The sequence below is a fragment of the Melozone crissalis genome, unplaced genomic scaffold (genome assembly GCF_028551555.1).
Source record: "Melozone crissalis strain CALT ecotype California unplaced genomic scaffold, PUWL_Pcris_2 ptg000002l_1, whole genome shotgun sequence".
Classification (NCBI taxonomy): Eukaryota; Metazoa; Chordata; class Aves; order Passeriformes; family Passerellidae; genus Melozone; species Melozone crissalis.
Window position 1 is genome coordinate 20,102,465 of NW_026535780.1, and position 22,040 is coordinate 20,124,504.

The window sequence follows — 22,040 nt, forward strand, 5'->3', positions numbered from 1 at the left end:
GTTTTATATCTCAGGCTAGTTTTTGTGTTTTCCAGACTGTTTTCCTACTCTTTAATGTACAGCCATCAATAGCAGTTGCCTATTCCTACTCTTTTGGAATGTTTTCCCTCTTCTAAATCCTAACCCTTCTCTAGACTCTTTCTCATCTTTCCAGATGATAGGTTGCTGTTACAATTCCTTGGGTTCATGCTTATTGATGGTATGTCAGGAGGTCTCTGAAGTTCAGGTACCCAGCTGAACTTCTCAAGCATGTTTCAGACTCCCAGACCATGTTCCCTGGCTGGCAGATGTTCTCTCAGTATTTCAGCAGACTTTTGTTCAGAATCTTCCCAGATCATCTTTGCTGCTCCTATCACCATCTCATACACACGGCTCTGAGATGAATTCTCCCACTGGTCCCATTCTTTATCACTGGCATCAGTTTATCCTGTTTGTCTGCCTCACCCTGCTCAGCCATTCAGAGATGCTGCCTTCATGTGATGAGCAGCTGCTGGTCTGACCCACACAAACGGGGGTAAGGAGGTGGCAAGTTAATACCAGTGCAATGACCCCTGCACACAGATGCCAGGTGTCACCTCTGCATAGCACTTGGCACTGGTGTGTTTACCAAAACTGAGCAAGGTACATGAAACTGAAAATACTACATGCATCTATAGTTGTCAGTCTGAGGTCTTTGAAGGAGTAGTCTTTGCCATACAGTCTAAGTGGTATTAAACATTTTCATTCTTACTTTGTTTTCTAAGTGCAGATTTGGACATTTCTGTCACTTTTTCCCATCTAGAGGATGCAACTAAAATAAGCTGAAAAAGTGAGAGTACTGATTTCATGCTTCCGTATGCAGATCTGCAAAAATATGGTACCTGAATACCTGAAAGAAAATACTAGATATTGACAGATATTGACAAAATAAAATTACTTACAAGTGAGCATAAAGGTTTAGGAGTGGCTTCTGAAAACATTATCATTTTATGACTGCCTCACAAAAGGAAGGAGCAATTAAATACTTTTTTTCTGTATTCTTGTTTCTCCACTGCAGTTGTACTCTAATCTAACAGCATGCCAAGCTCTTGGAAATATGTGTGTGATGAATATGAACTCATTGAGTTCTTCAAGTACTGATGCCTGTGGTTTGTTTCAATATATTTTTGTCAGTACAGCAAGGGTAGGCGTCGTTCATTCAATACCCTACTGGTAAGTTGCCGTTTCCATAACTTTTGGTCTTTAATAGCTTTGTATGGAATTTATTATTCTAAATGTTCTTTGATGAAAAATACTATGTTTCATTAGAGAAAACATTGTAATTTGTTTCAGGAGGCATAATCTTCCATGGCTGTATTATGGTGACCAACCAGGATTAGCATCCCAAGTGCTTGAGAAAAATCATTTTCCAACAACCTTCACTTTTAAGGGAACAGATAAGGTAGGTGTTGGGTACTAGACATAGGGAAGCATCCATTAGGAAGAGGACATATATCACATAAAATGTTTAGATTTATTATAGATGTGACTCTACTAAAGGTGAATTTTAGGCAGTTAGTGTAACAAAACTCAGTGTGAGATCTCATGGAAGAGGAAGGTGATATTTATCTAAAATAATGTCTGGTCTCTTCCTTTGCTTACACTCTCATACTGACGTTCTCATAAGGCCTAGATGTGCTTGCCTGTGTGGTCTGACCAGGGCACAAGGAACAAAGGATGCCAGCTTTAAGTGTTCATTGTGTCCCCAAGGATCTGGATTAGGGGTGGTAAACTAGTAACCAGACAGACCTTTTACACACTTTAGGAGTTCATAGTTGTTTTGACGCTGCCTTTTGCTTCAGAGTCGTTTTTACTTCCATCTTCATAAATCTGAGGCAAAGTTGATCTTTGACTTTTTTTAAAATACATACATCCTTTTGTCAGACTTCATGGTGAACTCATGTGAAAAAGAGGGGTAAATATGATGTGCTGTGTCTTTTACTGCCACCCTCCTGGTGTGCCAAAGTGCTGGGTCTTTTGCTGACAAGTTGTCTGTGCCAGGTTTTATCACAACCCATTTATCAGCTCTGTAGCTGAAAACAGTGTTCTTCATCACCTTTATGTGGTGTTTAACACTTTCTGTTGCTTATACACACATTTCTCCCCCTACTCAATTTATTTCTAATATTTCTGTTACACATCTCTACAAGCTGATTGTATCAGAGATGGATTCAGTGTATTGCTCCAGCCTTTTCCTCTTACTGCAGTGAATTATGGGAAAAAAAGAGGTGAGGAAAATAATTTTAAGGTTAACAAAGCCAGATATATGTCCCTGGGAGGGATGGACTGCTTCAGTAGTTTGTTAATTAGCACATTTTTATGAAGAAATCAGATAGTCAATCAAACAATAAAGTGATTTATTTTTCTAAATTAATTGTAAAATAGAATAACTGAAATAGGTTATTCAAGTTCAGCTAATCACAGAAAATAGTACTAGTGATAACCTGTTTGTCAGTTATACTGCCAAATTTATCTAGAGTTTTCATATTGACTCAAAAATAAAATTATTATGCCTTTTTCAGCCATATTCTACAAGGCTATGTTTTAAATTAAACAATGTTTCAATGTAGCAGTTGTTTTAATAACTGAAATACTTGTTGTTCCTCCTAACACTGAAGGTCCTGGAAGCCCTCTAGATTCCAGGATTGTATACATTAGAAATCTGCATAGATTCCTGATTAGGTTAGGGCATATGTACGTGTGTAGAAGTTCCTTTTTTCCATGTCACCAATGAAGCTGTAGAAGAATGGTATGTTTTTGTAAAGAAGTAAACTACCAAACCCAAAATTAAAAACAAAATCAAAAGGGGAAAAAAAATTAAGGATTGTGCTGAAAGTTTTAGGAAACATCGCACAATTGATGACAGCAGTCTCTAAAGAGTGTATGTCCACTTCAGGGCAGTTTCATTGGTCTTTACCTTTTTTTTTCATCAACAGGATGTAAAGCTGAAATTTATTGCAGCCTCATTTGATGCAGCAGGAAACTTTCTTAAGTGGCAAAATTTGGAAGGAGGTCTCTTACAGGTATGTATGATTATAGTTATCTTCTCTTGATAACACAATGTTCTGAGTGCCTTTAGCCAAATTAAGACAAAAGCCAAGAGTTTGGTTATTACACTAGTGACCGTTCATAACTGTAGCACTAGAATAGGGAAAATAGCTCTTTATTCTTGCTCACAATGATCTCTACAAAATCAGAAGTATAAATTCATCAACACTGCCTTCCTTTAGACCAGTATAAATCTGGCATATTGAAAAGCTCTGAAACATAGTGTTAATCATTTAGAACCAGCTATCTGTGTCTTCTATTCAGCATAGTTGCTCATGGTTTTCCTATTAAACCTTTCTTATTGCTCAGGTTTTCTTATTAAACCTCTTGTTGAGAAAAGTGTATTCTTTAGCTCTGAGTCCACATGTGTTTATAGATGATGCTATGAGTATGTCCCCATTAGATGCTGTCAACTATTTGCACACATCATGGGGGTGACAGTCAAATCAATGGTTATGTCACTCTCAAGGGAGGTAGGAAAGCTGATCTACACCATTTTCTTTGCATTGTCTTGGTATTTTTTTGCTTGCTTATTTCTTTTTGTTTTAACTATGAAATGTACGCTATGACCAGCATGTCCCTTTTTCATAACAGAAAGTTATAAATACATGATGGGAGACTTTACATAGAATGGGGGGGACTGGCTGGCAGTGCCCTTGGCCACTACACCCAGATGTCAGGGACACAGACATTGTACTTCATCACTACCACACTGTGCAGTTAGGCTGTGAAAAATGCAAGTAAGCAGCAATTAGAAAGTGCAATAGTAATTAGTCTATCAGAGAGAACAATGAGCAGCTGCAGCATGTTACAGAATAGAATTTGTTTAGCAGTCCAGTGGCAATCTAGGCACTCTCACTATTTCCCAGACAGAGAACAATAGAAACACTAGCAAGAACAATTGGGAATTGTTGGTTCCTTTTCTGTTGGAGCACATCACTTCAAACATTTCAGTGTTTGTAGAAGAGCAGCTGACATTCATGATTTACTTTGTTACTGCCTCAGGATGAGCCATCTTGTGTCTGTGTCTCCAGTTTTAAGGAAAACTAGTGTTTAAGAGAACAGGTTACTAAGGCACTATGCATAGAAATGAGAACAGGTTACAGGTACCATGCATAGAAAATTACATATTCTGACATATAAGTTTAGGTTTATTGGGGCATGTTTATTTTCTAGGGAAAAGCTTTTAACAGCTATCAAGAGCCAATGGGAAAGGAATAGCTTTTCAATTCAAAGCCTCCTTTAATGTAATAGATTGTGCATGATGATAAGACATCACAGTGCTAAAAGTGGTCTCAATGCATAATTGTAGCAATTCCCAGAATTTCAGTTTCCCACTAATAGAATTGTGTTTTATGCAAATTTAGACTTCATTCTCATTTTGGGAAAATGGCTCTGGCCTCCACATTAGACTTTGGACCATTTTTTCTGGATTCAGCTGAATCTGAAATTCTTTGCTGAAAATATAAGTGTTGTATTAAAAAAAGAAAAAAAATCTGTTACTTGCTACAAATTTGATTCTCTGAGAATACTAGCTTAAGAGAAACCGGGCTGTATGAATGTGGACTTATTTTCTTATGGGATTCTTGAATTTAGTAGAAGCCTCTGATTGAGCTTGAGGCAATACAGTGCACTGAACATTCAGTCCACAGAAAGATTATTCTTGCCTGTTTGGATGCTGCTGTCCACAGATTTTAGTGATGGAGCTGAAAAATACTATGCAAGTATGAATAAGCTAAACCAGCATTTTAAACACTTTTGTGTTAGTGAAATAAATAATTGTATTTACCCCAAAGTAAATCCTTCTCTTATTAAATTTTTTTTACAAAAATCTTGTGAGAATTCTTAATGCATAAGTACTTGTAAATATTTTTCACCTGAGAAGATGATACCTTTGAATCAACCTAATTATAACTATGTTTTATTCAGCTTTGTCCTGATACCCAAACTAAATTGAATGCAGCTTATGTTTTTGGAACAACTTATCAACAAAATGTAAGTAAGATATAAAATGCTATTTTCAGTTTTGAATTAAGCTGCCTTTTATGTCATTAGTTACTCAGTGCATGTTGAAGAACCTTTGGAGTTTAGGCATAAGCTGCAACATGGAGTTCTTTCTTGGGAAATTGAATTAAATTAGTGCAGGGGTTTTTTTAAATTATTTAACTACATCACAAAACTTGTTTACTACATAGCATAATCACAGTACATTAAACTGGCATTTGTATTTGTGAGGTTGCTGACTTTGCAGTGGAAGAACACAGAGCCTGAATTGTGACAGCTATAGACTTTGTATCATATCTCCAAATTTTCCTACCACCCTCTTTGGGCTGTTTTCATATGGAAAGAAGGCAAATCCAGTCATGCCATGCCTGAATATTGTTCCCATTTACTCTTTATAGTATGCCCTGATTTTGGGGGAATTCTGTGAAGAGATTGAAAATCTATTTTAATCGAACAGATGACTCATCAGAGGAAGGAGATTCTTTGGCTGTCTTAACTATGAAAAAACACTGTTGGGGTTTTCACACTTTACTAAACACCAGCAAAGGAAGAGGGAATAGAACACTAAATTATGTGAGCTGCAGAAATGGTTCTGCCAGTGATAAAGCATGATTAATTTTTGTCACTTAATAGGTTAGATGGGAAGGTGGTAGTCTCTGGCAAAGGAGTGGAGAAAGAAACATCTTTATACAACTCCATATATGTGCACAGCATCTCATACCTATATATTAATATTGTTTATTAGCCATCGAACATTGAAAACCATTCCCCACATGATGTGTTGAAGTGTGAAAATACAAAACTCTGGCTGCTATTTAGGTGGTGTGAAAGTCTTAGAAGGTAATAGCTGTCAGAGCTTACTCTGGGAAATTTAAAGTGTTTACCAAATAACATTGACAAATCTTTGTTAAATACTTTCATTTATCAAGATATTTAACGATATCTTTCATATTGTTTAATGTTTAATCCATATTTCAGTATTTCAGATAGAATGAAAACATGTTCTATTTAGGATCATTGAACTAGTTGAGTAGCTTTTTTTCTTTTTAAAATCTTGAGTATTTGATATTGATTCTGTATTACTTGTATTAATAACAGTTAACATTGTTGGGTTTGAATAGATGCATCAGTAACTTACTGAGTATTTTTTAATATCATTTTTTTCCATTATATGCATTACTTTGTTTTTCCTCTGTGGCTTTGGAGAAAATAGGCTTGACAAATTATAAGAGTATTTAAAATGCATGGTTGTTCACATTTGCAAAATGTTACCTGCTTTCACATCTAACTTCTTCACACAATCACAGAGTGGTTGAGGGAGTCAGGGACCTCAGGAGGCTGTCTTGTCCACAAGACAGGGAGGGCCATATAGGGCAGGTTGCCTATGACCATATCCACATGGTCATATATCCAGGGAATGACTCTACAGCCTCCCTGGGCAGCCTGTGTCAGTGAAAACCTGTCTTCTGATGCTCAGAGGGAGCCTCCTGTTTCAGTTTATGCCCAGTGCCTCTGCTCTTGTCACTGGGCACTGCTGAGAAGAGCCTGGCTCTGTCTCACACACCCTCCCTTGTACAATATTTGTACACATTGATAAGATCCCATGAGCCCTCTTATCTCCAGGCAAAAGAGTCTCAGCTCTTCTTCATAGCAGAGATGTTTCAGTCTCTCCCTCCCCACAGTGGCCTGTGCTGGACTGTATCAAGTAGTCTAATTTCTCTCTTGTACTGGTGGGCCCTGAACCAGATTTCATGACTTCAGCATTTATGTTTCTTGACTGTAATGTTTACACTGTTTCAAATTTTATGTTTGTGAGGTTTGCTAGGATGTTTTTCCAAATCTATTGAAAAATTTTAAGAGCTTCATTCTCCACATTAGTCATTGTAGTTAATTGCAATAATTTCCAATAAGTTTGCATAAAATCATTAGTACTGGGTAATTGCTTGCAGGCAGCTGGAATACATTGTCTGCCAGTACTTCAGTAAAGCATTTGACACCATTTCTCACAGCATTCTCAAGGAACTCTCTGCTCAAGGCTTGGACAGGTGCACTCTTCATGGGGTGAAAAAGTGGCTGGATGTCTGGCCCAGAGAGTGGTGAATGGAATTAAATCCAGCTGGTCAATGGTGGTGTTCCCCAGGGCTCAGGACTGGGGCCGGTCCTGTTTAACATCTTTATTAATGATCTCAACAAGAGGATCCAGAGCACCCCTCAGCAAGTTTGCAGCTGACACCAGATTGGGTGGGAGTGTTGACCTGCTGGAGGGCAGGCAGGCTCTGTAGAGGGATCTGGATAGGCTGGGTCAATGGGCTGAGGCCGATGGTGTGAGGTAACAAGGCCAAGTGCCAGGTCCTGCACTTGGGTCACAACCACCTCATGGGGAAGGGTCATTAGAAAGCTGCCTAGCAGAAGACCTGGGATTGCTTGTCAACAGCCAGCTGGTCAAACATGAGCACAGGTGGCCCAGGAGGCCAATGGCATCCTGGCATGTACCAGGACTGTGTGGCCAGCAGGATTAGGGCAGTGATTGCCCTCTGTGCTTGGCACTGGTGAGGCCACACCTTGAGTGCTGTGCCCCATTTTGGGCCCCTCACTTCAAAAGGAAATTGAGGTGCTGGAGCATAGAGAAAGGGGCAACAGAGCTGGTGAAGGGGCTGAAGCACAAGTCCTGTGAGGAGCAGCTGAGGGAGCTGAGGATATTTAGCCTGGAGAAATGGAGGCTCATGCAGGACCTTGATGATTCTGTGATTCTTTCTTTTGTGAAGAAGTAGGACAGATTCCACAATAATTTTGCAGGGAAGGAATCCACAGCTTGGCAAGCTATCTGAATAGTTAAAGTGATCTTTTAATTTTCACTTTTTTTTCTTGTAGTGCAAAATTTCAGTTTCTAAGATTTTATTGGATTTTGCCAATCCTGTTTTTTATGACCTGTTCCTTGAATATAATGGTGGCAATGGACAGCAACACCTTTGGGCCGTGCCAGTTTTAAATTTGAATCTTCAATACAATGAAAAGTTTGTTAATCAAGGTAAGATGGTGATTGTAACATCTCTATGAATTTAAACAATCTCAAAACTTCAAATAGAAATAATCTGTGTTAACTACTGTTACTGTGTTGTGTTTAAAGATACCACAACACACCATAACTTGTTTCTATTTACAAATTTAGTATTTGTGATCAAGTTCTGATTGTTTTAGTGCAAGCTTTGGTTGCATACACCATTCCAATCAGTAATATGCATGAATAAAATAATCTCATTTTATTATATATTTGTATAAGTTGAAAATAAACAATTTTAGATTCTCAGTAGTTACTGTGTGTTATACAATTATATTTCTTGTTTCTCATACATTTCATTCTTTTTGTATGTGTGAAACTGTCATGTTTTCTAGGCAGTAATATGAACAACTGGCTTCTGACTCGTCGATTTTTCTTGGTGGATGCACTTAGTGGAAAAGAGAATGACTTGGGAAAACCACCAAGGGTAATTCGGATTGCTAGCAAAATAACAATAAGGTGATTAACTCATATAATATATAGTACATAGAAAATTAAGCCAATGTTGTACAGTCTGCATTTTATTGTCTTAAAGTTGTTTTGTTATGTATTTTCTAATATGTCTAATATGTAATATGTTTTGCTTTTTCAATTGCATATTTGGGAATGGAATGAAATTCCATAGGTTGTTTGGATGAGTGAAAGAAAACAACCTTGACTTGTGGGAGTTAAAATCACCATGATTCCCTTCCGGGTACAAGGATCAGACCATGTTTGCATAATGCAAGTTAGCAGGTATTCAGGCTCCTCTTAGAAGCAAGTTTTGTCTGGAAAGACCAAAAAACTCCTCTGTTATTTGTTTTTCAACTTGTGTGTTGCTGACTATACAAGGATCCTATTTCATACTCCATATTCTTTTTTGCAGTATTTTTACAACCAGTTGCCTATTCTGTTATACAATCCAGAATAGACTTGTAGTCATTTGACTAAAATTGAGAGACTTCCTGTTAGGGTCAGTACTGATTGCTCATCTCAACTGGAATATATTTTGGAAGAAACTTTTTTTCTCCTTTATGTGATGTCCTCCTGTAAGATGCAGACAGGTAAAGATTGATTCAGGTATTTTCTTACAAGTAAACAATCCTTCCCATTACTTTTTTATATATTTCTGTACATGCCTTTGTACACTCCAGTTGTACATTTAAAATGTGAAGTGCCATGTTATTGAGTTAAAAATTCACATTTTATTGATCAGGTCGTTCTGTTCATTTAGGTTTTTTTTACAAATTTCAATGATTGCTTCCCAAGCACTCATCCAGTTGGTTTTTTATTAATAATCATGCTCTGTATTTCTGCAGTATCCGTCTGGTATCCCATACACAGAGAGGAACCATCTACCCTCCTCTCATTACTGTTGCTTACACAGATGTGCTTGTCCAAAACCCTGAAACCCAGAGTGTGATGGTGAGATCTTTGTGCCACCTTAATCATACTTTTAGTTCTGTTGGAATTCTGGTTTTTGGTAGTGGGTTATAAAAATTTAATAAGCAGTTTCTAGTTCTGATCAGTTTTGAAGTTATAAGTTTTTACTAAAACCTTTTAAAACAAATCAGTTAAAACTCTTACTATTTTCAGTTTATCTTCAGTCTTTTTTAACTTAAAACACTTGGAATTTGAAATTGGTTTTATAATGCTAAATTAGGCTACAGTTCAAATAAAGTTATACACACAAAATAATAGATAAAGGACTCTAAGGAGCACTGCAAGCAAGTTATGCAAGGAATTAGTATTTTTATTTAGAACAATGCATTTAGAGGAGGTTGTTATGACACAAACATTTCAGATCACCTGTAGTTTACGTTAAAGTATTGGTAATATATTTAAAACATCCTTTAGTATTTCATCTTTCTGTACTGAAAACCAACAAATTCTGCTGTAGCAGATGCAGGAGGGACATTTCCTACTTGCCCTTTTGTTTGCCTTCATGGGCAGCGGCACAGATGTCCCATTCTTCTCTCTTGCTGGTATGTTAGATCACACTGCTTTAAAAAGTAAAAATACTGATCTTAGGATGGTAGAACAAAAAACAAATTAATATTAGCATTTTCTGCTTGTCAGCCTTCAACTGTTCAGACTTCCAGTACAAATAGACATCTGGTTAGAAGAAATTTGTGGTGCTAGAAGCATTCCTTGAGTTCCATATTAGTTGCATGAAAGCAAGAGAATTAGAAAGATAGAAAAATCAAGACCTTTTTTTTCCTGCCTAACTGATGTCTTTATTTAACCACTGAGACAGCACTGTATCTAGAAAGTAATTAATCCAAATAGAGATGGTAGGAACAATTGTTTTCAGTTCCTCAATTTTCTGTCATATTATTTCATCCTTACATCTAGATCTGTGGGATATATTTGAGTATTGCCAATTTTGGATATCTTGTTGTATTTAACAAATTTTATGCAACTAAAAAGATACATTGAATTTTGTTTGCAGTTTCTGTAAGCACTGAGCTTGTAGTAACTGAGGATATTTAGACTTCAGTCCAAGTGCAGTGATACAAGGAGGTCTGACAGGAACAAATGTTTGGGGAACACAAGATGTTGGGAAGGAGGGATTGGTTTTGGGGGTGGGGGTGATGCTTCTTTTAAACTCAATTAGAAATAGTATTTATTATCATGCTTGTGTTAATTTTAGCTGTACAGGGATAAAGACTCAGGCCAGAATATTATAAAACCAAGACAAACCTTTTCTCTTCCATGCACAAATTTTTCAGACCAAAGTCAAAAGAGATCTTAGGTTAAATTTAAGCTAGAGGGAACAATTTTGATGCTGCGTGACAATTTTTACTTCATTCAAGCTGAAAAAAACCCCTAGTATCTGAGCTGTGGAAGCCTGTCATGATTTTGCATGTTGGTCTAATTACATCAAGGTTACCTTTAATCAATGATGAAAGGGGTAGTATCAGACATTCAGAGTCTCCTTTCAGGAGGAAAAATCCATGCACATTTGAAAGAATTACAAATAGGTATAGCTGGTAACTTGCAGATGGCAGGCACCCATCCCTAGCATTACTGCTGGTAAAATCTGCAGTAAGAGTTGCATAGTTGGTACTGGGCCTGGCAACAGAGCACACCAGGGCAACAGAGCACACCAGGTCATCTGCAGTAAAACGGTGTATGTGATACTTGTATAGTAGCCCTAGATGGGAATTCCCACCAATTAAAACTGAAAGCTGTCTATAGTGGTTGTAGCACTTCAGAATTACTATGCATATTTACTTTTTGTATTTTAATATTCAGGTTTCTTTCGCAGTCAGCTATGAGATGAATCAGAGAGAGGCTCAGATTCAGACTGATGTAAGTTGTAATTCCCTTTAATTTGTCGATATAATGATTTACTTCTATATTTTGTCCTTTAAAAATATCTGCAAATCGTTTTTTGTTATTTTCAGATTGCACTGGGTGTGTTGGGTGGACTGGCAGTGCTATGGTCTCTTCTCAAGACTGCAGGCTGGAAGAGGCGGACAGGAAGCTCTATAATTGACTTGCAGGTATGGACAGCTGCCAAGCTGAAATGGGACAGCTCTTCCTCTCTTTAAGGGCACCTTAGCTGTCATTCCCTGTGATTGTAACAGTTCATTTTCCTAAGGTAACTGAAATAATTTCTAGCCTAGCTGCACAGAACTGTGCCCCAGAGTTAGGCTCACTTGAGGAAGTAGTTGTTTTGCATTCTGTTTGATTCTGATATTGTCATTGAGGAAAAGCTGCTCTAAAAATAGAGGTGTTTACAGGGCTATTCTGATCAGTTGAGTAGACTCTGTTTTCAGATTAATTCTTCCTTGAACAACAACCAGCATGTAGGAGTTTCAGCTAGTGAAAATACCATAAATATATAACCACAGTGGAAAGCTTTTGTTCAGGGCTACTTTTCAGTACTAGAGTTTCCTGTGTGAGCTACATAGCATTTTCTATGAATGCATTATGAGCATATGCATTACTTAATTAGTTTTACAGATGTCTACAGTGTGTTTTTATAATTGCAGACAGTTTTCAAGTTCTTACTGTTCTATGCTGGAGACCTTGCCAACGTTTTCTTTATCATCACAGTGGGCACAGGAATTTATTGGCTTGTATTCTTCAAAGTAAGTGTTCTTCCAGTTTTGGATGTCTGAAAACCTAGTAATATTAAATATATTTTTACATGGACATTAATTTTCTTTTTTTTTTCTTTTTTTTTTCTTTTCTTGTCAGACTGTTGAGGCAAGTTCTATATATCATTCTGGTTTGTGTGCTTAAATTTTGTGTTCATCTGTTTCTTTTTCTTAGGATTTGTTGTACTTGCAGTCTGCTTAATAGTAATTTAAAATATTTTACACATTCATTGATCTTTTTCTGGAAAGTTTATTCACATTTTAGCATTTTTAATTATGTTGTCACGTTCCACATGTACTGTTTCATTGTAACTTTTCAATTATAGGCTCAGCAGTTTGTATCTGTCCTTTTACCTCTTCCATCTCAAGAAGAAGATTTTGTTACATACATAGCATGTGCATTTAGTTTAAAGGTAAATAATTTTTTCCTCACCATAAAATACATGTCAGCATGCTTCTATGTATGTATCCTATTTTCAGTAGGCTTATTTTTAAATATCTTGTACAGTTATTAGTTATTAGTGTGTGGATGTTATGTCCTAATAATTATGTTCTTCTGAGAATTAAGTCATTTTTCCATAGAAATTTATTTTGTGGAGTCTTTATAGGAAAATAAATGTCTCAAGAAGGTCACAAAAGAAAGACTGAAAAATCATTCTTTCAATGATAAAGGTATAAAGAAACCTAAATAAAATAGCATCAAATCAAGAGAACAAGTACTTCCATTTAAAGCAGAATGTAAGTGCTGTGAGTTTCTGATTAGAAAGAAGAGAGATCCAAATAATTACATTCAAATATGTAGAAATCTAAGATCACTGCTCTGTCTTCATGGCACACACAAATATTGTATCAATTGTGGATATTATACTGAATTGGAATTTGTAGTCCAGGTTAGTATGTTATGGGGAAATAGTCAGGTTTTTGTAATTTGTTACTTTGCTGTATTTTCTCCATGATTTTGGAGTTGACATTATTCCAAGCTTTTAAACAAACAAAAGATTATCAAAAGTTGGTAATAAAGCTGCAGGCTCATGTACAATCAAGATATTGCTTGTTATGTTCAATGAATAATCCATGCAATAACTATTCCTTCATCTTTGTGTGTATGCTGTTTCTGTCCTTACTTTTCTCTTTTAGGCTCTGCAATTTTTACACTTGCTGGTTTCACAACTTGCTATTGATATTTTCTTTATTGACTGGGAAAGACCTAAGGGCAAAGTTCTTAAAGCAGTTGAAGGTAATTCAAACTGTGCTTGTTTGTATAAGCAGTTTGGTGAAATTCAGATATTACTCTCAGATATTAAATTTTAGAGCTTACTATATGTATTCTTTTTAGGTGAAGGTGTTACTAAAAGTACTGCTGCACCTGTGAGCATATGGAGGACATACTTTATAGCAAATGAGTGGAATGAAATTCAGACAGTGAGGAAAATAAATCCTCTCTTTCAAGTGCTTGCAGTTCTTTTTTTTCTAGAGGTAATATTACTATTATTATTATTTATAATTCACAACCAGAGTGTAACATAAGGGTCTGATGTTTAATTCTTGCATTCTGTGTAGTAATAGTAAATCACCTTTAAATTCAACTGAAATAATGTAACTTAGTAAAATAATTATTGTAATGAATTTTGAAATTTATATGTATGGATAGGTTATTGCAATATTTAATTAAGGAAGACTTAAAAAAAAATCCAACCTTTAATTACCTTAGAGATCTAACAAAGATCTCTGAGGTAACGTTTGGGGATTTTTTTAAGGTAATGAGTTACCTTAAAGGGCTTAAGAGTTACCTTAAAGGGCTTAAGAGACTGATAAATCTGTGTACACACTCGATTCTTTATTTACCTACTGGCACCTTCCTGCCACAGTCTACAGCTTTATTTCTGGTTTCATATTTGTCTGAACTGAACTTCCTTCCTGCTAATTGCTGCAGCTGCCTTTTATTATGCAGGAAATAAAATGTGCCAGTTCTGTTCCCAATGGCAGTACGCCTCCAGTTACAGCTTCAGGATGTGTGAGAAACTGTGCTTTAACTTTTAAAAAATGTTTGGGTTTGTTTCTTTTGTAGTTTAGTAATTTTTTTATATCTTGGGAAGTATGCTTAAAGTGTGTAGCATATAGTTGTTTTTGTGAGGTTCTTATACATATTTTAACACTTTTATCCAATTTTATGGTACTTTTAAATTTTTTCCTTTAAATTAAATAATGAAAGTCCTGAAACTTTCTTCTTTCACTGTGTGAGCATTTTTGCTGTTGGTAAACACAGGCCAGGACCAACTTAGGTGCAGTTACAAGAGAGGGAGAAAAGAGAGTACCTGTTCTTACTGCACTCTGCAGCTATCTGAAAGGAAGATGTAGTGAGGTGGGTGTCTCTCCTCCCAAGTGACAAGCACTAGGACATGAGGAAATGGTCAACCCACCACAAGTATATTTTGGTGCAACTTCTGTTACGAAAGATTTTCACTAATTTTTCACCCCTTAAGTACTTCAACACATAATTGAAGTTCCTCTCGTATTTTTTATTTTAGACCTTTTTCTAGATTTTTTTTGTTTAAAAAATTCAACCATACAGATGGTGAAGGAAAATATATTTCTATGCAACATAAACATAATAAATCAGTCTTTTAAGAGTTGCAAAGCACATGAAAATTTGCTTTAACACTGGAATATATAGTACCAAAGAGCTGAAATTTGGTAGAAGTTATATCCCCATGCAGTACAGCAGTAGAATCTTTTGGAGTTTTCTAGTAGAACCCAATATTGACTTTTGGATCACACAATTGAGCTCTGTCATGGTGAGCAGGCTACTATTCCCAGGTTAGTTTTTCATTATTTTTTCTTACTTCCTGTTATGATGTAAACAGCAGGTTCCTAATTAATACTATTCATTCTCACCTGTTGTTATATTGACTTCCTTATCTCTTCAGGTGGTGGGATTTTCAAACCTGGCTTTAATGGATGCTTCTTCCAGTCTCTCAAGAAGCAGTGAGAGCTATGTAGCTCCTTGGAGCCGCATTTTAAGATTTGGTGTGTCTGCTGCACTCTGGGTCGCCATTGCCATCCTACAAGTATGTGAAACACATGACATCCTGCATTATCACTTTCAGGCTGGTTCTTGGAAGCTAGAATAAATCTCTAGACTGTCCAAACTGCTTATCATAGCATGGAGTATGTTCTTAACTGTTATGTTTAGTTGTTTTAGCATAGTACACCTTTAGGGCTTAAAATGAGTCTTCTGAGATATGAGACATCTGACTTTGGATCAGAATTTTAATCCTTTCAAAGATGTGAATTTATGCACATACTTTGTTTTATTTTAAACAAGTTTGAAGAATCTGACAAGTTCAAAATTAAAAGCAGGTTCTTACTACAACTTTACTTCTTAAAGGAAGTAGTATGTCAATCTCTTTTCATTAAGTCCAGTCCAGTGGTGGCCATTACAGAAGTCTGTTTTTTGTGGGTGTTAAGTACTGAAATTAATTGCTTAATAACATCAAATCTGATGAACTAATGAAAGAAAATTTGGTTGATTTATTTCAGATTATTTTTTTTGCTGTGATTTATGAAAGATTTGTTGAAGATAAGATAAGCCAGTTTGTTGATTTGTGCTGCGTGAGCAATGTAAGTATTTCTGCGTCTCATCTGTGGCATTTTAAATAGAATAGTACATAAGATAGTGTTAACAATATTAAATAATATTTATTCATTTAATTTAGATTACTAGCTAACAGCCAAAGGTGATGTCTCCTTCAGCTTATTTTATTGATGAACTCTGCAAGATTTCAGTTAAACTTTAATTGGAAAATTATTTCAGAAGTATAGGTATCAATATGTTCTTTTAAACACCTGATTTTTAGGTGTTTTGTTTGTTTTTATTTTTTTTAGCTTAAATTGGTTACATGTGCTGATAAAGAACCTAAAAATAACAAGTTGTAGCAGAAATTAGGTGTGGAACCATTTACTGCCATTCTGTATACTGGTTTGTGTTTTAGTCCTTCTGACTTGAAAGTTGTCTTGGTTTTATTTAATACATGTATGTCCAGTTTCTTCTCCTATCTTGTGCTTGTTCCTCAACTGCTGAACTTCATTTTGTCCCTTTTAACAGTTACCACCTTTTGCATGCATTTTCTCTCACTCACATCTGAACTTTCTCTTTACAAATGGGTTTTGAAGCTTTGTACTGCAGGAATTCCCTTTTAACCAAAGAAGAGTGCAGTCAGAACTCATTGGATTACCACATTTGTTCAGAACTTCTTAAAAACACTGATTTACCTCTTTTATCAATCTTTCCAGACATGGTTATTCCTCTTCTGTTAGACACCTATGTGGTACCTGGATTGTAGAAAAGAATTCATTTTGGAGTTTATGTGATATGTAATCATTGCATCATACTGAATGAAGTTCTGTGAAATGCAGTCTTTTAGGAGTGCAGCTGGACTCATGCATATGTATTATGTAGCACAGAAATAACCTTTGAATAAAAAAAAAATTCTAATAGCTTTAATTTCTTGTCTCAATGGAATTAGGCAGCAGCAGATCCCTGCTGTTGATAAACTAAACTTGAAGCTGGTATGTGTTTCTAGTTACATATAGATAAAACTGATTAGTGAAAGAGTTGCTAAATATTTATCTCCCGTAATTTTTTCGGTATCTGCCTATTTTGTATTTGTAACAGGACTGGCTGGTTTGACTGGTCTTCGCTATGAATTCAGAAGATCAAAAATAAAGTTGTAATTGTTGATAAAAGTGTCCTCTCTTCCCTCATCTCTTAGATTTCAGTGTTTCTCTTGTCACACAACTGCTTTGGTCATTACATCCATGGTCGCTCAGTGCATGGGCATGCAGATACCAATATGGAAGAAATGAATATGAACCTGAAGAGAGAAGCAGTAAGTAAAAGTATTCAAGTTTATATCTGCTCAATTATTTATTTTATATAAAGACCACCACACCTTTGCATTATATTTGCCCTACACTGAACCATGTTATTAAAGATAGCAGCTGTTTGTATGTAAATACATGATTCAGTAGTTCTTTCAACTAGCTCATCTTTCTTTTTCTTCACTATTTCATCTTGTTTTTTCTTCACATCTCAAGGATATTAAATTCCTGTTTCTCTTAAAAAGTTTTTTTTCATGTAGTTAAGAACCTTCTTATTATTATGTAAGCTTTTCATAAGGTCACAGCCACATTCAAAAAGGTGCATACCAAAAGGCTTTTGTAAAAAGACAGATCTGAAACACCAATACAGAAACTTGTAATCTGCCAATCAGTTCCTTTATTCCATCTCTTCTACTATGGTGATACAACCCATGCTTTATAGAAATTAATTTGTATAAGTATTTTTTATAGCTTGTCATATGTTATATCTTTGCTGCAAGATCAGGCAAATATAAAATGTCTAATACAAGATCAGAGACTGCATTAAATTTCATGACATCTTGTTTCTTTTTAGGGACAACTATGAAATTACCTTAAATAAGGATATTGCTGTTTCAATGCTGAGTAGATAGAAAAAAACATAACCATTTAAAATTAAAGTGCAAACACTGAAATACAGAGGAATCTTATTAATAATGTTTTTAGGTGTTCCTACAATTTTTTTCCTAAGTGCTTATTTTAATATGATTCTGGGAAAAACAGGGGGTTTTCCCCATGGAGATGTTGAATTTTTTATTTTCTTGCGGTTTCTGAGATTTAATAAATGTGACCTGAAAAAGACATGGAAAAAGTCAGGAATCAAAACAAAGTGAGAAATAAAAAAAGTGAGACAAGTATAGAAGAAATGATAGACCTAAAAGAAAGGTCTTCAGAATAAATATCAGAGTATGTATTATTAGAAGGTAATAAACCAAACACAGGTGAAAAGAGAAATATGACTTTGTGACAGCAGGGGTCAGGATTTCATGTCCTAAGGAAATCTTGCTGCAGTAGAACAAGAGTGCTGTGATTTCAAATATTTAGAGATATTAACTATTACCTATACATGAAAGAGAGGAAATGAAAAGCTTTTGACTATTTTTGGGTCTATGAATGACATTAATAATGTTAATTTACAATTGCTTTAATTGTATAGGAAAATCTGTGTAGTCAGAGAGGTTTGTTACCAAACACAGATGGCCAGACATTTCAGATTTCCATTTCAAGAAAAATGCGACTAAACTATGACTGGATTCATGAAACCTTAACAAGAGTAAGTGAGATATTGGTATTCTTTAAATCTTATTTAAAATATGAAATTTCTCTGGTAAAGTCTTGGTCCTGTTGTATTTCAGAAACGTGGTCCTGCCAGGCTTTTGGACTCATCTGCAAATACCTTTGAACAAAGCACAAGGGCCTACAATGCCATGAACAAATTCCTCAGTTCTTTTATTGATCACGTACGTATATTGTCATTATTATATTAAGGAAAATATACTTAAAGTACAAACTAAAAATTGTAAATCTAAAGGACTATAATTCTTCTTTAAGCATATGTGCTTTAAGATTTGTTGGTAAAGTTTTTATGGCATCCGGAACAGTGCTTCATTCAAAAAAAAAGAAACCAAACAAAACAATTGAAGTGCTGTCCAACAGTGCAGATTGCACTTAAAAATGACAAATCCTTTTTTGTTATGTACTTATTTTTGTCTTGGAATAGACCAGTGGCTTTTGTTTCATTCCTAAAGATCTAAGTAGCTGTACTTCACATTGTAGCAGGTTTGAAATCATAAAACAAGAACTGTTGCTTTTCTTTTTGTTACAGGTTCATAAAGAAATGGATTATATTGTCAAAGATAAGTTGCTGCTTGAACGCATTCTTGGCATGGAATTCATGGAACCAATAGAGAAAAGTATTTTTTATAATGGTAAAAAGATGTGTGGTATTTGTACTATGTTAAGTATCGTGGTTTCTGTGTAGATTTATTTCCCAGGATTTACAATCTAAAATGGACTTTATAGTAGGAGAGATCACTGAAGGACTACTTGTGAGGGAGGGATTTAGGAGTTCTTTAGGTTACAGAAATCCTGTTTATAATTAGTTATTTGACTGTGATGTTTTTTATTTAAGGCAGCTGAAAGTGACAGATATGCACATATTTATGAAATTCATAATCATAAGCATTGATAGAAATACATTGTTTGATAATGTAGACTGCTATGGTTCCCAGAAGTTTAGATATAAATCAGGATTCCATGGCACTGAAATACACAATTTGTAATGAAAATACACTGCTTCCAGTCAAACTTGTATTGGATATTTTTTTAAAAAAGTAGGAAAAGGGAAAAGAATATGTTTGTTTTCTGTAATTGTTTACATATTCTTTTCTCTTATAGAAATGTTGCTTTTTGATAAAATTTTGAGGTAGGTAAATGGGCTAGAGTACTTTGGCTGTGAAAAAGGTACTTTCACCTTAAAAGACCCATTGTTTGTGGAATGATTAAACAAAAATAATGCAAAGCTCTGAACCTCCTGAATAAGGCATTTGCATATGTTTTTATGATTTTGTTGAGTTGGAGCCACAGCTAACAGCTACTAAAATTTTCAATGACAAGGAAGCTACATCTGCTTCTTGATTTAAAACAACTTTTTAAAATAACTTGATTGAGATTTCAGGATTAAATAGAGTTGTGTGTGGCACACGGGTTTTACCTATTGTGTTCATCAGTATGATGCCATTTTATAAGTGAAAAGTTTGTATTATTTTTCAGTAGAATGACAGGACTATCTCTGCTTTACCATAGAATATTATAAATTGCTCTGTCTCTGATCTTCCTTTTTCTTATCATCTTCCTTAACATGGACTGATGAACTCCACAAACTTGCAACTCACAGAAATACTAATTTTTTTTAATAAAATGTTCTCTTTCCTAGATGAAGGACACTCTTTCACTGACGTTCTCTATTATGGCAATGAAACAACACTGCTCATCTTTGATATCCTGTTTTTCTCAGTTGTGGATTTAGCTTCCCAAAGTTTTGTTTTAGCAGCTATTCTAACATATTTGCAACAAGAGGTAAATTCCAATTTAAGAACAAAGTAAAATTTTTTAAATGGGAGTCAGTATGGCAGTTTAAATAGTTAACTAGATAATAAATGCAGTGAGTTAGCAGTGTGCAGTGAGAGAAGATTATACTGAGACCTTATGAAATAGTTTTGGGGTTTTTGGTCATACTAGTGAGAAATTAATTTTGTTCACATGGTGATCATGAATGAAGAGGTTACAAATAATTTTCAACAGAAAACACGAATATCTGTTAAAATTATTCTCACATAATTCTATTATAATTTAGGGTGGAAAGGTAGTGGAAAATGTTTTAAAAATGCTAAAGGAAATTAAGCACCTAATTCATATTATTTACAATCTAAAGATGATCTGAATTTACTATTTATGTTAGATACTGAAACATACTAGTGTAAGTATCTCTTCATTAATACATGTTTTCCAAATGTTCTTAGATATTTAGGTTTATTCGTACTACACTTGGGCAGAAGAATTTGGCATCCAAAACCTTGGTGGATCAAAGATTTCTCATTTAATTGAGAAGATGAAAAACTGTTAAGGATTTAATAATGGAAAATATGAACATGATCAAAGCGCCTCTGACCTACAGATTAATTGTCGTGCACTTTTCAACAACAACAATGTAATGGGTTTGAAACTTGTCATTTTTTATATTGTGTGCTATTAAGCTTTATTTTTCTGTATTTATAAGGGGTTTTTTTAATTTGTAAACACTAAGCCATAGGCCTTTAAAAAGAAAGTTTCATGCAAATAAGACAGAAGTAAACTTACTGTTGTTATTATTAGAATAATATTAAAATTATTTTATGGCTTTTGATAAGGTATGGACCACTGACTTTGAGACAACAATTTGAGCATCTGATTGACAGAAGAGGTTGCCAACTCTGAAATTCTCTGAAAATACCTTAAATCTTTGTTCCTTTTTTGAAGTTATTTTGAAGTGTAATGTTTAGCAAATATATGTCGACTTTTACACAGCACAGGATTTGTACTGAATTAGGTGAGTATTTCGGGAGGAATTTTTAAAGATCACTTATTTGCAGTGACTCCCACTTGAAATTTTAATATTTCTGTCTTGTGTCATACAGTAGTGTATAATTCTGTCTCTTCTCTTGCAGTTTGTCATTGTTTTTCTTGGGTGTGGCCTACACATGACATCTCAAACATGTATTTGAGGTAGAGTTGTGTTACAGTGATGTAGAGAAAGAGGCTATGATAGAGCAGAGGAGATGGTCATCAGCATTTGGGATTTGTTCTTGATCTTGTGTCTTGTGGTGCAAGATGTTTATAGAAACAACAGTGATTTTTCTGTTCACTTTTTCCACACGAGTGAAATGGAAGCAATTTTTTAAAATCTTTTTAGAATTGTTTTCACAGGTGCTCATGGTCTCTTAATTTTCTGATTTTATTATCTTTGTATATAACAGAGACATAATCATTTACTGTCATCATATTTTTAAAATTTAGATTAATAATTAGTAATTAATAATTACTAAAGTGCCAAGGGAGATTGTGAATGGCCTTCAAATCACCTTAAGCTGAGGTGTCTACCTCCCATTTTTGTTGCTGAAAAGTCTCCCTATCTTTTTATACTTAATGTTTTTTCAGTAAATGGTTAAACATGAATAGTGTTTGCTGGGTTTATAGCTGTTATTTGTCTTTAGATGATTCAACAAGGAACTTACAGGAGCAAAAATACCAGAAAAATATCAGTCACCATCATCTCATGTTTATTCTGAAACAGACTGAGGACAAGACTAGTTGAACTTAGCAGATTTCCAGTGCAGATACGCTTATCTGAATTGAAGCAACATGGC

General features: G+C 35.1%; 1 protein-coding gene across 2 annotated transcripts in view; it reads left to right on the forward strand.

Moving 5' to 3' along the window:
* Positions 1–20,864, forward strand: part of TMEM67 (transmembrane protein 67) — a 29,329-nt gene extending 8,465 nt beyond the window's left edge. The window contains exons 8-28 of one of the 2 annotated variants that reach the window (XM_054295671.1): positions 1,037–1,191; positions 1,312–1,420; positions 2,955–3,041; positions 4,996–5,061; positions 7,942–8,098; positions 8,464–8,587; positions 9,427–9,532; positions 11,366–11,422; positions 11,518–11,616; positions 12,109–12,207; positions 12,543–12,629; positions 13,354–13,453; positions 13,553–13,692; positions 15,144–15,284; positions 15,757–15,837; positions 16,989–17,105; positions 18,293–18,409; positions 18,492–18,596; positions 18,962–19,064; positions 20,072–20,214; positions 20,658–20,864. In XM_054295671.1, coding sequence (XP_054151646.1) covers positions 1,037–1,191; positions 1,312–1,420; positions 2,955–3,041; positions 4,996–5,061; positions 7,942–8,098; positions 8,464–8,587; positions 9,427–9,532; positions 11,366–11,422; positions 11,518–11,616; positions 12,109–12,207; positions 12,543–12,629; positions 13,354–13,453; positions 13,553–13,692; positions 15,144–15,284; positions 15,757–15,837; positions 16,989–17,105; positions 18,293–18,409; positions 18,492–18,596; positions 18,962–19,064; positions 20,072–20,214; positions 20,658–20,738 — 2,274 coding nt within the window. In that variant the 3' untranslated portion in view covers positions 20,739–20,864. The remainder of the gene's footprint in view (positions 1–1,036; positions 1,192–1,311; positions 1,421–2,954; positions 3,042–4,995; positions 5,062–7,941; positions 8,099–8,463; positions 8,588–9,426; positions 9,533–11,365; positions 11,423–11,517; positions 11,617–12,108; positions 12,208–12,542; positions 12,630–13,353; positions 13,454–13,552; positions 13,693–15,143; positions 15,285–15,756; positions 15,838–16,988; positions 17,106–18,292; positions 18,410–18,491; positions 18,597–18,961; positions 19,065–20,071; positions 20,215–20,657) is intronic. The other variant, XM_054295680.1, reaches the window with a different exon arrangement.
* Positions 20,865–22,040: the final 1,176 nt, after the last annotated feature.